The sequence below is a fragment of the Phoxinus phoxinus genome (assembly GCF_949152265.1).
Source record: "Phoxinus phoxinus genome assembly, chromosome: 21".
NCBI classification, from domain to species: domain Eukaryota; kingdom Metazoa; phylum Chordata; class Actinopteri; order Cypriniformes; family Leuciscidae; genus Phoxinus; species Phoxinus phoxinus.
Window position 1 is genome coordinate 28,286,463 of NC_136896.1, and position 16,032 is coordinate 28,302,494.

General features: G+C 45.3%; 1 protein-coding gene across 1 annotated transcript in view; it reads right to left on the reverse strand.

Moving 5' to 3' along the window:
* LOC306989618 (uncharacterized protein) overlaps positions 1–16,032 on the reverse strand; it is a gene marked incomplete at its 3' end in the record, with an annotated part of 71,030 nt that overhangs the window by 41,888 nt on the left and 13,110 nt on the right. Inside the window, exons 7-8 of the mRNA XM_079595466.1 lie at positions 6,422–6,656; positions 5,092–5,219 (exon numbers count right to left, since the gene is read on the reverse strand). Of these exons, the coding sequence (XP_079451592.1) occupies positions 5,092–5,219; positions 6,422–6,656 (363 nt within the window). The remainder of the gene's footprint in view (positions 1–5,091; positions 5,220–6,421; positions 6,657–16,032) is intronic.

Genomic DNA, 16,032 nt, shown 5'->3' on the forward strand with positions numbered 1-16,032 from the left:
AAGTTGTCCGGATCGAAGAGAAGAATATACGTACCGAGTTTGGTTACTGTAGGTAAAACTAATACCCCATTTTTGACTAAAGGTGGCGCTACTGAGCCCCTTACCACGCCCGTTTCTGAAACTTCGCACATGTCTATTACACAATAAATGTCAAATGCATGTTGAGTTTCATGCAATTTGAAGCATGTTAAGAGCCTCAAATGCATCCAAACAGAATATAAAAGTTTAAAGCGTTGCCATGGCGACAGTATTAAAGATATCAATAATCCTTTCACAGGTCTACATCTGTCGTGTGTTTACATTATACAGATGAAGTTTGAAGCAAATCGGGTAAAAATAAGAGGGTGATTTCAAAGCATTTCGAAAGTGACACACTTCCTGCTGCCAGTTGGTGGCGCTATAACTTTGACTCACAATAGTCACATCCATGTGATCGGCCTCTTACAGCGAACACACTGCTGAAGTTTCATCAAGATCAGTTAATGTATGAGGATGTTATAACACACTTCCTGTTTCCAATATTCGCCATAAATTCGTTTCCTCGCCACGGCCAAACCGTTTGAGATATCAAAAATCCCCTGGCAATTTATCATCCTCCATGTCTTGACTTCATGCACACCGAGTTTCGTGGTCATCCGATGAATTCTCTAGGACAAGTGTTTCAAATGCCAGAACATGCGTTTCCATACAGCCCATAATAACCGACTTCCTGTTGGACTGGCGTAAAACTTAGAGCACGAAAGTTGTTCGGCCCGATGAGATCTATACGTGTACCGAGTTTCATATTATTACATGCAAGCGTGTTTGAGATATGGACATGTTTTTGAATCCCATTCCAGGGGGCGCTGGCGAGCCCCCCTGCCACGCCCGGGTCCCAGCTTCAGTCGGGCCCTAATGGCCGCGGGTTCTGACATTTGTGCAAAGTTTCAAGAGTTTTTGAGCACGTTAAGGCCCCCAAAAGTGCCCAAAAGGTAGTAAAATAATAATAATAAAGAATAATAAATAATAATCCGAAGAAAAACAATAGGGCCTTCGCCTTTTCAAGGCTTGGGCCCTAATAAAGAAGAAGAATAATAAATAATAATCCGAAGGAAAACAATAGGGCCTTCGCCTTTTCAAGGCTTGGGCCCTAATAATAATATTAATCCGAAGGAAAACAATAGGGCCTTCGCCTTTTCAAGGCTTGGGCCCTAATAAATAACACAGTAAAAAGATAGTTAATGAGTTAAATTAATGGTGTTGTTATTAAGTTAAAAGTGAATAGTGTTATTTATTCTTGCTGGTGCCCTGCCAGGAACCTTTCCCCCACAGCGAACCGAACCGAACCGAACCGAGGCTCCAAAACCGTGATATGAACCGAACCGTGGCATTGGTGTATCGTTACACCCCTAGTACTTACACACGTCTGAGTTTGCAGATGCTGTCGCTCCATTCAGGACGTAACTTATTACCTTCTCATCTATCCAATCATATCCTAATACTTTTGGTATAAAAGGTTGGGACGTCTGAGTTCGCAGATGCTGTCGCTCCATTCACCTCCACCCTCCCCACCACTTCCAAGATGGGACCTTCCCTTCATTTTCCTTAACACCACCAAGACGGGTCCTTCCCTCCATCCTCCACATAACACCAAGATGTCTTTCTCCTCCATCCACCCCACCACCACCAGATGGCCCCTTCCCTTACTTCGCAGGGGGTCGGCTGCGCCCCTGCCTTTGTCTTCAGGCAGGATATGCAGAGTCCGACCCCTAGGATTGCAAGCTACGGACGGGGCCTACGCCAAAGAACTTGATTGCTTGCTTAGCTCTTAATAAATTTTAATTGTCACAGTATTTATTCTCCCGAGTCTTTCTGGTAGAACTGCAACCCATCTCTGAGCTGCCTGTAACGGGAGCACCGCATCGCTGAGGGGCTGGTACGGGCTGGGGCGCCTTCCTGGCCTGGGTGAAGGCTGCTGCTAGGGCCGGCGGGGAGTGTCGCAAGAGGGCGCCCTTGGCGGCCCTCTGCTTCTTGGCGGTCGAGAACTGTGGGCAGAGTCCTCGACTGCGCCGTCGAGGAGGCCAGTCTGGGATATGGGGAGTTGAGGAAGTGGGTTCGCTCAACCTAGCGCATATCAACCAGGCTCAGCCAGTTTTTTCTGGACCACATATGTGGACATCACCTGACCCAGGGAGCGTGTGGTCACCTTCGTCGCTCGTAGAGCGAGGTCAGTGGCGGCACGCAGCTCTTGCAAGACCCCTGGACCAGCCCCACCCTCGTGCATTAGCAATGAGCACCCTTGGCCTGGTAGACCTGAAGGATGGGCATAGCATGCAGTGAGGCGGCAGCCAGCCCCGCAGCTCTATAGGTCTCTGCCACCGGAGTAGACAAAATACCTATAGGCTCTGGGGTGGGTGGGTGCTTAGGGTCGCCACACCAGTGGAGACGCTGTGGGGACACAGTACCCACTGGCCACGACCTCATCGAGGGCAGAGAAGGCTAAAGAGGCCGCTGAGTAGTCTCATGACCTCTTCATGCACGTCCGGGAAGAAAGGAATTGGCAGAGTTCTGGTTCAGACTCGAGCAATGCTGGCACACCCGGAGGAGGCAGCACAGCCGAGTCTTCTCCAGTGTTCTCACGCCCACCTTGTGATGCGGCGATAGACAAGGTTTCATCTGCCGGAGCGCCGAATGAAATGCTGGGCCCGACCGCGACCTCTGGCCGGGACTGGTCAGCTATCTCATCCGGGTACCACACGGGTTGCAATGTGAAGAGGAGTGTGTGGACCGAGGATAGATCGTCGGGTTTGTTCCCGATCATCAAGTCTCGATCGTTACATTGTGATGGTCATGTTCCCGCAATGAGAACATGACGCATCCACTAATGCTGTCTGCGCGTTTGCCCAAACCCATCAGCTGATTTAATCTGTGTATCGCACCCAGAAATAAAAAGACGCACCGCGTGCAGCTCTTTTAGAGAGGATAAAACTCAAACAGCAGTGTTGAAGCGCCCAGGTAGAGACTCACGACTGGCAGACCACTGCGCAGATCGGCAGGCAATATGAAGCTCGCTGGAATTCGCCGTCACACCAACACCTGAAGAGTAGCTCGTCTCGAAGAATGAAGAGAGATTATCTCAGAATGGCTTGTGGAGTGAAGAATGCTCTTGGCTCCGAAGAGCACTTCCTTTATACCCACGAGGTGGGGCGGAGTTACGCTATGCAAATTCAGCAGACCCATGGCATTTGCTTGCCATTGGCTCGTTTTATTACTGTTCGAAGAGGATAGGCTTCTAAGCGAACCCCATTTCGTCGCTATTCGACAAAACTCGAAGTGACAACGAAAGGGAATTACGGAGTGCAGCTTTAAATAAATTAATAATTAAAAAATATATATAACATTATAAATAAATATAATTTATAAGAAAAGACGGTAACACTTTATATTACGACCCGCAAACAACTGCGTAAGTAAACCGAAATTACGATGTACGTTTCTGTAATTATAGTGTACCTCCGTGTAGGTATAAGGGAACAATATGTTAAGTTGTGGGTAATAAAGGGGTACAACCAGATATACAAGCAAATTGTTTATAATATAATTATTTTAAAACTATACAGGTACCTATTCTGTTAATATATTCCAGGCGGGGTTGTTTCAACCCAATTTTGGGTAAAAAAATGGACAAACCCAGACGTTGGGTTACATTTTTACATTACATTTTTAACCCAACGTTTGGGTTTGTCCATATTTTACCCAAAATTGGGTTGAAACAACCCAGCATTTTATATATATACAGTATATATATATATATATATATATATATATGGCTGTATGTAAGCACAGTATGATAACATTTTTATTTATTGGCTTTTCTTACTAAACTACTTAACGTTAAGCCAAAAAAAATTGTTTCTGCTATGATTTTAATTTAGAACGAACCATGTAGTACTTAGTACTTACCTTATCACATTGTATTGCAATGACACTTAAATGTCAGGGCAAATATACTGTAAAAAGTCAGAAATTAAATGGGATCCTTTATTGTATATTTACTGCACTTACCCTGTAACTACACAGAACAAGGAGGTAACAAGCGCCACTTTAATTTACAGCCAGCAGGAGTTACACTTACCCTGTAAATGCACAGTTGAAACGGGTAACAAACACTACTTACTATGTAATAATACGAAACAACACTATTTGCACAGTAATTACAGAGAAAGGTACTCTTATTAAGAAAAACAAACAAACAAAAAAAACGTTTTCATTACATAGTATATTTGCCCTGACATTTAAGTGTCATTGCAATACAATGTGATAAGGTAAGTACTAAACACTACATAGTGCGTTCTAAATTAAAATCATAGCAGAAACTAATTTTAAGTAGTAACGTTAAGTAGTTTAGTAAGAAAAGCCAATAAATAAAATTGTTATCATACTTACATACAGCCACACATATATAAGTTTAATTTAACTACATTGCACAAGAACATAATTTGCTTGTATATCTGGTTGTACCCCTTTATTACCCACAACTTAACATATTGTTCCCTTATACCTACACGGAGGTACACTATAACGTACACCGTAATTTCGGTTTACTTACACAGTTGTTTGCGGGTCGTAATATAAAGTGTTACCGAAAAGACCATGTAAGAATGAGAATTATTACATGTATGTATGTAATGTACAATTCATCATGTAATTTGTGTAAAAGCTGAAAAAAGTAATATTGTTTTTATGATTATTGTTATTGAGACAATGAAAATATTGAAAATGTCAAGGCCTTTTGAGGAATAATTTAATGCTTTAAAAATGAAAAAACATCAATCTGCAGAAAATAATTGCAGAAAATCTTCAAATCCAGTTGAGTAAAGCTTGTTGCATCACACCCAAAAATGACTTGAGGCTGTAACGGCTGTCAGGTGCTTCAACTGAGGTAATGCTCTGAATACTTATGTCAGTGTAGTATTACAGTGTTATTTTTAATACATTTGTTATTGCAAATGTGGTTTTTGCCTTGTCATTGTGTGTTATGGAGTGAATTGTGAATACCTTCTGAATGCAATGTATACACACATACACAATTTATGAAGACAATGTGCTTACATAGGTCTGTCGATAAACACGTCCAAAATATACAAAGTGTTTGTCCAAGAATACTATTGGAGAGCTTCCATCATCTTGAGAGGGATTCTTTATGTCTCCATTTCCAATTGGGTAGAAAAGGCCTGAAACTATATATATATACAGTATACACATACACTTAAAATTACATGAACTGGCTGAAATTTCGATCTGTTGCTTACTACACAATTTTGGGTAAACTTTCACTTTAATCCACACAACTTTTAATATTACAAACGTATGTAAAATAAACACCTCCTGAGTTTAATAAATGCTGTAAAAAATATTGTTGATTTTATTTAATGATAGCTATACTTCCACTAAAGCCGGGGACACACTTAACGACTAGCTGAAACATTATAAGACTGAACTGAACACACTTGTGTTTCTTTTCACTGTTACTGGCTGACTATAGCTGTGTTACAATTATCTTGCTGGTCACACAGGGGGCAACGTATATATAGAGAAGGAGTGATCTAGCTTGCTAGCCATGTGGTGACTGGACTTGGAGATGGCGCACTCTTGGAGGGGTTTTGAGTTGAGGCTCAACTTTTATGCCTCTTTTGGTTACTAATTGAGGAACAGTGTGTTTGCAACGCTCAATGTAGGCCATATATGTTTCCTCAATTGTTTATGTTTGATGTGCTACCCGAAATCATTGTATTCAGCACGGACTACCCCAGCATCAGATTTTCTTCTGTTGGATTACCTTGGTGGATTATATTTTTCCTTTTTCAACTTTGCCCTGAAGGACTACAATTTGTAGTGAGTTTTTTGCTGTGATGGGACTGTGGTCACAAATGAACTAACTTTGAACTGTTGTGCACTGACAATCTGAGTGATCATTGCTGGATTACAGGTTCATTACGTCCATTACACACACATCATCCATATTATCATTTTATGATTTTGTATTTACATTGTATGGACTGAACTAATATTGAAGGACTCATTGGACTGGGTTTTGGGTGAATGTAGCTTATTATTGCTTTATGGTGTTGTGAAATATTATTTTGATATATATTAATTTTGAGCTGGTGTTTGGCAATTATATTTGGATGTGATTTCCCCCTTATTTTTTTTATGTTTAATTTTGTCTTTGATATCGGACGAGTTGTTACACACTTGCAAAATGTTTCCAATGACTGGAGCAGATTTTAAACATGACTGTGAACACCGACTGACTCTGATTCGGTGCGTTTGGTCATGATCAGTCGAAAGTATCAAATTACATTCATAATCGGCCTTACAGTCATTAAGTGTGTCCACGGCTTTACATAGAACCCGTTTTGTTCCCTGTTTTCACACTTACCCATCTCTTCTCCATAGCACAGAAAGCTGCTGTCTTTATCTTCACCATCAGATTTAAAAGTCACAAATCCAATGTCTGATCCATTAATATTTTCCAAGATCCAGTTTTGGAATACGGATACTCTAGCATAACCGTCGGGTGTAATTCCAGTGAAGCAAGAAATCCCCAAAATAGTGACACCAGCTAAGATCCATACAGAATCCTGCTTACACTGTAATGGACCACCAGAATCTCCCTAAAAAATGAAAGAGAGGAACTTTAATTCATATAAAAATTAATTTGAAAGATACCACACCCTATATTGAACATATATATGTTGTCTGATGAAAGCTAGCCCCCCCCCCCCCCCCCAAAAAAAAAAAGAAATCTCTTTAATATATCAACTGTTCTGACAGAAATTACAGAAATGAGGTTACTTTAACATTAAATGGAGACTTTAGCTTGAGTCTCCTGCTTCTCACACGTAGGCTATCTCCTGAGACAAAGACTCTAAAACTCTCACAACGGTCTCCTTTAAAGTTTTAGAAGAGATCTCAACCACATCACATTCTGTGCTCAGATTTTGCTCCTAAACTAAAGACTCTGGTTGTAACGGTCACCAGCTGGAGTGCCCTTGAGAGCCACCTGAGGGCACTCCACATCAAGACTATTATTATTCACACAGACTACATCTCCCATCATTCTCTGCCTGGACTCATCAGCACTCATTATCACATTCACCTGTATCTCATCTTCTTGTTTAGTTCACCCCATATAAGCCTGGTTCACCCCATCAATCACTGCGAAGTCTTGTCTAGTGTTAAACTGCATTTCTGAGCGTTTTCCCTGGTTTCTTGTTTCTTGGTTTTCGGATATCTTGCCCTGTTCCCTGGATTACTCTCTTGCCTCTGGTCCCTGCCTGTTTTGTTACTTTGTTTGTTTGTTTGTTTGTTTGGACTGCTTGTCTGTGTTTTGACCTTTTTGCCTGTACACTGGATTACGCCTTTGGATTGCCCAATAAAAGCTGCGTTTGGATCTTAACTCTCGTCTCGGAGCAGTTCGTAACAGAAGACTTCGCCAACCATAGATCCAGCAGCCCAGTAAGCCACCACCAAAAAAATGAATCCAGCAGCGAGGATTGTGTGTCTCCGTCAAGAGAATCGGTCAATCGAAGACTACATTGAAGAATTTATTGAACTGGCACATCTCACCACAATGAGCACCGAATGCCTTATGATTTTCTTCAGAGGAGGACTATCTGAACCGCTCTGTTCATTTATGCCCTTACATGATCCTCACTGGACTTTAGAGCACTATATTGACCTGGCCCTTTTGTTGAGTGGCTCATCGTTGACCGTGGGCGTGGTGGAGGAGGAGCTTCGGGAGCCCGCAATATCCCCTCAGCCTGATCTTCACGTCACGGCAACCATAAAGCCTGCCACCGGATCGGTCTATGGGTGTCCAGGACTTATTTCCAGCGTGACAGATCCACCGCTGATGTCCGCACATACTGCCAAGAGGACCGCCCGAACAGCCACGACCACCGTTCCAGGGCCATTATCCCAAGATGGCCACTGTTCCTGAATATCTTCACATCAGCCCTGCCGAGCCTACGCTCCACGTCAGCCCTGCCGAGCCTACGCTCCACGTCAGCCCTGCCGAGCCTACGCTCCACGTCACTTCTGCCGACCCAGAGACTGAGCTTCACGTCACTTCTGCCGACCCAGAGACTGAGCTTTACGTCACTTCTGCCGACCCAGAGACTGAGCTTCACGTCATTTCTGCCGACCCAGAGACTGAGCTTCACGTCACTTCTGCCGACCCAGAGATTGAGCTTCACGTCACTTCTGCCGACCCAGAGACTGAGCTTCACGTCACTTCTGCCGACCCAGAGACTGAGCTTCACGTCACTTCTGCCGACCCAGAGACTGAGCTTCACGTCACTTCTGCCGACCCAGAGACTGAGCTTCACGTCACTTCTGCCGACCCAGAGACTGAGCTTCACTTCACTTCTGCCGATCCAGAGACTGAGCTTCACGTCACGTCAGCCGAGCCAGAGCCAGAAGTTCACGTCACGTCTGCCCAGCCAGAGGCCGTTCAAGAGTCTCGTCCCACCAAGACTGCCCTTTCGCCTGTGTCTTCGGACAAGATGGCCGCCGCCAAGCCAGTGTCTGCGCACAAGATGGCCGCCGCCGAGCCAGTGTCTGCGCACAAGATGGCCGCCGCCGAGCCAGTGTCTGCGCACAAGATGGCCGCCGCCGAGCCAGTGCCTGCGCACAAGATGGCCGCTTCCGAACCAGTGTCTGTCGCAGTTCCTGAGCCGGAGCCAGCGTCTGTTCTGGAACCTGTTTCTGTGTTTGTGTCTGTTCTTGTGGCCGTTACTGTTCTTGTGTCAGTTCCTGAGCCGGTGTCTGCTCCTGAGCCGGTGTCTGCTCCTGAGCCGGTGTCTGCTCCTGAGCCGGTGTCTGCTCCTGAGCCGGTGTCTGCTCCTGAGCCGGTGTCTGCTCCTGAGCCGGTGTCTGCTCCTGAGCCGGTATCTACTCCAGCCTATGACCCCGTAGCTGCCCCCAAGAAAATGTTTGGGGGGGGCAGTAGGTCCCACGATGGGACCATAGAGGCCGCGCCGCCATGGTCTCCTGAACTGCCGCTTCCACCGTGGCCACCAGAAGGGTCTTCTTCACCATGGCCACCAGAAGGGTCGTCTCCGCCCTGGCCGCCAGAAGGGTCGTCTCCGCCCTGGCCGCCTGAAGGGTCGTCTCCGCCCTGGCCGCCTGAAGGGTCGTCTCCACCCTGGCCGCCTGAAGGGTCGTCTCCACCCTGGCCGCCTGAAGGGTCGTCTCCACCCTGGCCGCCTGAAGGGTCGTCTCCTCCCTGGCCGTCTGCTTCGCCCTGGCCGCCTGAAGGGTCGTCTCCTCCCTGGTCGCCTGCACTGCCTGCTCCGCCCTGGTCGCCTGCACTGCCTGCTCCGCCCTGGTCGCCTGCACTGCCTGCTCCACCCTGGTCGCCTGCACTGCCTGCTCCGCCCTGGTCGCCTGCACTGCCTGCTCCGCCCTGGTCGCCTGCACTGCCTGCTCCACCCTGGTCGCCTGCTCTGCCTGTTTCACCCTGGTCGCCTGCTCCACCCTGGCCACCCGTCTTGCCGCAGTCTCCAGGCCCTCTTCCGCTCCACGGGCCTGGCCCTCCATCCCGCCCCCGGGTCCGCCTCCGCTCCACCTCCCTCCTGGACAAATTTAGAGCGTCTGGAAGCCGCTCCTTTGAGGGGGGGCTATGTAACGGTCACCAGCTGGAGTGCCCTTGAGAGCCACCTGAGGGCACTCCACATCAAGACTATTATTATTCACACAGACTACATCTCCCATCATTCTCTGCCTGGACTCATCAGCACTCATTATCACATTCACCTGTATCTCATCTTCTTGTTTAGTTCACCCCATATAAGCCTGGTTCACCCCATCAATCACTGCGAAGTCTTGTCTAGTGTTAAACTGCATTTCTGAGCGTTTTCCCTGGTTTCTTGTTTCTTGGTTTTCGGATATCTTGCCCTGTTCCCTGGATTACTCTCTTGCCTCTGGTCCCTGCCTGTTTTGTTACTTTGTTTGTTTGTTTGTTTGTTTGTTTGGACTGCTTGCCTGTGTTTTTACCTTTTTGCCTGTACACTGGATTACGCCTTTGGATTGCCCAATAAAAGCTGCGTTTGGATCTTAACTCTCGTCTCGGAGCAGTTCGTAACACTGGTAGTCTGATATTTGTCTCTTCCTTTCAAAGGGAGTTTCAGAAGAGACAATATTACTGTCTCACAATTGTAATGCGTTACATTACTCCTGTATTACTTCTAAATTACTTTCACCAAAATAACTACAGAAGTAGAACTTAACATTCTAAAATGACTAGGGCTGTAACGATATGCGATATGAAACCGAAATCGCGACACTAAGATCCACGAACCTGCAGAATCGCAACACACCCCTTTCAACTCCCAGTTACCCTTCCCGTCCAGATCCAATATTGCTACCACATCTTTAAATTACTATTAGTATTATTTGAAGTTAACATTATAAAATACGTAGACCTACACCACAAAACTAGTTTAGGATAAATTATTTTAATTTAACTAAAATATTTTTTAGTAATTCTATGAATTACACTGTGCAAATCAAAAGTAATACTAGCCTACCCAACGGATGAAGAAGGGTTGGCTCTCAACAGAACATAAAATATTTATTTTATTTTTCGTGTTTGCATTTGAGGAAAAAACAATGTAAGGACGTCTCCGTTACGGACTGTACATCAAATTTCACAGAGACATCAAAGAATTGGCACAAAATTTCGTTTTGTATTAATTGTATCTTAATTTTAATCAATGTTTCATCAACCAATTGCCTTGATTTAATAAATAAGAAGTAGCCTACATATAGCAGACAATAGATAGCCTATGATACGGAGGTGCCTGCGCGTGAACTGGAGCTTGTCTCATAAATTAACCGAAACTCAGTGTATAGCATACTTCACAGACCTGAAAAATATATCTATATTGAAATGTCTACTTTTAAACAGAACAATTCAAAACGAAAAAAAAAAACCAGAATGCTCTCTGCTTATGTAGGCTATCCGTATGAAATGTGCATTTCTCTCTGGCGCATTCACTACTGCGAAGATCGCGAGTCAGCATCGTCAACTTTATCTTTATTGATAAACAATTTAAATGTCTCCTTGCTATATTTGACATATTCATAATCATTGATTTTGCCGGTTCTTTGTGACAGCTTTTAGGTGCTTTATCGGCAGCGCTGCCGCCACCCTTACATGTTACATGAACTAGTTCAACCAGTCAACACCACCGCATCAAAAACATAATTGCGTGATGAAAACATGATGAAAAACATGAAAAATACCACCTAAACATAGCCTAACTGCTTAGAAAACACAGAACAAATAGAGTAGCCAGTAGCCTAATGCGCATATGTCCATTTCGCGATTGTACAGTCTTCTTCATGCCATCTTCACGCAGCTGCTTTTCCACTGGCCAATGCAAGCACAGAGGCCAAAATCATACCTCACGGCACTAATGTAAAAAATTAATCGCTATACAAATATATCAGACGCAGCCATTTAATCCATTTACAAACTTGGACACCACACGCGGCTATTGACTGACCACGAACAGGTAATTTAGCCTAGGCTACTTGCATTTTTCATTCGTTAATGTCTCGCGGTTTTGCTTTTTTTTTTTTTTTTTTTTTTTTACAATTAAAACTAAAAGTGTGTTGTAACGCAAGCATTACTGAACATGTACCGAGTAAAATATTACTGAAAATTGCTAGGCTAGGCTAACGGTGGGTGCGTCAGACAAAGTTACGGCAGGCACGGAGATGAAAAGAGTATGTATAGACTTATCTAACTCTGGGGGATACGGGGAATAAGCTAAAGTCCCAAAAAGTCGGCCCGTTGCACTTTGAAATGTGGACTGCAGCCTTTTGGGCTGTCAAAATATGATAAGTTATTAAACAAATTATTAAAATTATCCTGACCAGTTCTCAAAAATTACACAAAAGATAAAAATGTCAAATAAATTCAGAAACGTAGATTTCAGAAAAGTAACAACGTAAAATGTATTGAAATAATTTCAATTAATGCGTCACATTTAAAAGCTGCAGTGTAATGCGAGACTCATTTCATCATGTTTTACATCAGGAGCAGTTCTATTTCACTGTTACAGACCACCAGAGACGGTCGAACATAGTGGAAAGAGTCGCGTCTCATGAGCCATATCGAGAATCTCTCATTGATTTGTCACCTGTGACCCTGACCGATGACGTGTCGGAAGCTATATTCGCTCCGTTCATGTCACGGTCGTTCTCTTTGTCATTCTCGCGAAGAGATCTCGCTCGAGCGCGCACAGCGTTTTTGGTGAGCAACTGCTCCCCGCTACAGCTGTGTCTCGGGAGAAATATTTGGATTGTTATTGGATTATCGACGTGCATCGGACCATATACCCACTGGTTGTCCAGGGTTTGTTTGGAACCGATTGCTACAGTACTAGCAGTGTTGAGGTGAGTACTCACGTGAACTCAGTGGTTAACCAGGGTTCTGTCAGACTGCGTGTAGTATTGTTTATTGTCTGAAACGACTACTTTATGTGTATACCAGAGTGATACATTGACAAGGCTTATCGTGGCAACTGTAACGCCTTTTTATTATAACCCCATTGGTTGACCAGGGTTTTTTTCATCTACTGGTCTGAAGTTATGGCAGCTTCATGCTCCCTCTGCCCAGGTCCAATGGATCTCATGGATTCTCATATTCAGTCCCACTTGCCTAGGCATTGATCACCTCCGAGAGGCTTTTGTAGACCCATGTCCTGAATGTGGTTTGATGGCCTTGGAGATGAGACAACGTCGACTGGCTGAATTAGATCCTGAGATTAAGAATTCTGCTACATCAGCTGGGGCAGTGTCTCATGTGGGTAGCAAGCGTGTGGCCAGTGGGACTGGAAGGCCCTTAAAGAAGATGCGAACCTTCTCGGAGTCGAGTACGTTGACCCAGCAAGTAGCTGAGCTTGCGAACGCAGTTCAGAGTATTAAAGCCTTATTATCTGTACCCCCTACTTGTCAGAATGTGAGTGAGGGGACAGGGGTGGGTGTTTTAGCTCCTCCCTTGCCCAGGTGTGAGCTGGCATCCAGTTTTTCAAAGAGAGAACCAGACACTTTATCTATTGCGGCCTCTGACTCCTTAGACAGGGACGAACAGGATTATTATACCCCCATGGAGGAGACGAGACCCTCACATTCCCAGTTCCAACGTTCCCATAGCGACGACGGTTCTGGCCTTCAGGATGCGCCTTCTTCAGTGGTTTTCTCTCTGCAGGACACACTCAAGATGGCGCTCGCTAAGCAGAATTTGGATCCACCTCCTCCCCTGCCAGGCCAGTCAAACCTCTTGCGTCGCTCAGTTTCCCAGCAGGAGGATTTCCTAATGCCAAGTTGTCCTGACTTCACAGATATTTTTTCTTCTGCATTTCGGTCAGCTCCTTTATCCAGACCTGATCGCGTGGCTCGTACACTAGCGGCGATGGCTGAAGCCGACGAAAAGGGCCTTGGTAACATGCCTCGAGTTGAGCCATGCGTTTCTTCACTGATAGTGTCACCAGATGAGGCTCCTAACCCAGAGTGTAGACGCACAGATGATCTGTTGGTAAGGATTTATAATACTGTCTCAGGCTTGAGTCGTGTGGGAAATTCCATGGCTCATCTTCTGTTAGCACTTCATTCTGCTTTGAGTACTAACCCACCAGATAATACCGCATCAGAGTTACTTGAGGCTTCCTTACAAGCCTTGGGTTCAATCGCTTTCTCTAGCGGAAAGGCTCTTGGGCTCACTACACAGGCTAGGCGGAAGTTTTGGGTAGCACAGTCTAAACTTCCAAAGGCTTGCCGTAGCAATCTTCGTCAACTACCACTTGTACCTAGGCAGATTTTTGTTCGTGCAGTGGAGTCTTGGTCCCAGCACTTTGAGCGCAGTGTGAATTATGGACCATCCTCACATCGAATGCCTGTTCGTCATGCAAATCCACTCCAACACAGGCAGGGACAGTCTTACAGGCTTGTACAGCAGGCTACTCGACCTGGGTATGACTCGAGAAGGGAGCCATCCCGTGCTCGTAGACCACCTGCTCGCCCTGTGGCGACTTATCGTCATATCATTCAAAGTACTTCCTAGTTCGCAAGAAGGACGGAAGTTTCAGGCCAATCTTCGACCTCAGACGCTTAAACAGGAATCTCAAACACTTTCCTTTCCGGCATGCTGCGTGTCAAATATGTCCTACAAGCAGTCGAACCCGGCATGTGTTTCCACATCCCCATTGCACCTCATCACAGAAGGTTTCTTCGGTTTACATTCCAGGGCAGGACATACCAATATCGAGTCCTACCATTTGGCCTCTCCCTCTCTCCCCGTGTATTCACACGGTGTATGCAAGTTGCACTAGAACCTCTACGACGGGAGGGCATGTTGATTCGCCCTTACCTGGACGATTGGCTGCTTTGTGCCAGATCACCTCAGCAAGTAGCCAACAACACACAGCGCCTACTGGAGCATGTTACTGCTTTAGGACTGAGGGTAAACCTAGAGAAAAGCTGCCTTACTCCATGCCAGTCAATATGCTTTCTGGGATTGCATCTGGACTCCAGAATAATGAGGGCTACTTTCACAGCATGCAGCAGGCAGGCTATACGAGGAGCCATAGCGAGGTTCCAGGTTATGCGCAAGCTACCTTATCTCCACTTCTTACGGCTAGCGGGCCTTCTCACGGCAGCCTCATCAGCCATTCACTTAGGGCTTTTATCCAATCCAATCCAATCCACTATATTTATATAGCACCATTTAAATAAACACAAGGTTTCCAAAGTGCTGTACAACACAACAATAAAAACACAATAGGCTAAAAATAATAAAATACAACAAGCACAATAAGATAAAAGTAATAAAATAAGATAATAATACAGAAAAATACATAAATCAAATAAATAAATAAAAATAATAATAATAATAATTTACTGCCATACAACTCACTTAAATCACATCAAACACGATTAACTGCTGTTAAAAGCCAAAGTAAAAAGATGGGTTTTTAGCAGAGATTTAAAATGAGACAGTGAAGAAGCTTGTCTGATGTCTAGTGGCAATACATTCCAAAGTTTTGGAGCGGCAACAGCAAAAGCTTGTTCTCCTCTAAGTTTTAGCCTAGTTCTAGGCACTGTCAGGAGCAGCTGGTCAGCAGACCTGAGAGAGCGGCTGGGAATATAGGGATGCAGTAACTCGGCGAGGTACGGTGGGGCAAGGCCATTCAAGTGTTTAAAAGCAAATAAAAGGAGTTTAAAATGAATCCTAAAATGAATCCTAAAATGAATCCTAAAATGAATCCTTTTACACCTTCGCCCCTTTCAGCGTTGGTTGATAGCCAGGCGGTTGCCAGCAGTTCACAACCGACATACCCTTGTTTTGGTGACAACCAGTTGCTCTGTCTCCCTGAGGCTTTGGAGATGGGAACAATTTCTACAAGGGGGTGTACCAATGGGACCACCCCCAGCACGCAGAGAAGTAGTGAAAACAGATGCCTCTCTCTCCGGATCGGGAGGGCTGTGGCAACACCAGGGCGTGCAGGAGAGTTGGACCTTGCAGCAGACGACATCTCACATCAACATCCTAGAGCTGTGGGCAGTGCTTTTCACCCTAAGACACTTCAGACAGGAGTTATCGGGAAGCACATCCTGGTGCGGACCGACAACACCACAGTGGTGTTTTTAATCAATCACCAAGGGGGCACAAGGTCTCTACCTTGCCTTCGACTTTCACGAGTGCTGCTGTTGTGGGCAAACCAGCACTTCCTGACGATCAGAGCGGCACACATTCCCGGTCATTGCAACAGTGTGGCAGACTCACTCTCTCGATCGGGTCCGAAGCCAGGGGACTGGTGTCTGCACAAGGCGGTAGTTCAGTCAGTTTGGGGACTTTATGGGACCGCAGCAGTCGACCTCTTTGCCAGCAGGAAGACAACAAATTGTCCGCTGTGGTTCGCGGAGCAGGAGGAGCAGGGATTACTAGGCCAGGATGCCCTGACCCAGATCTCCTCCTCT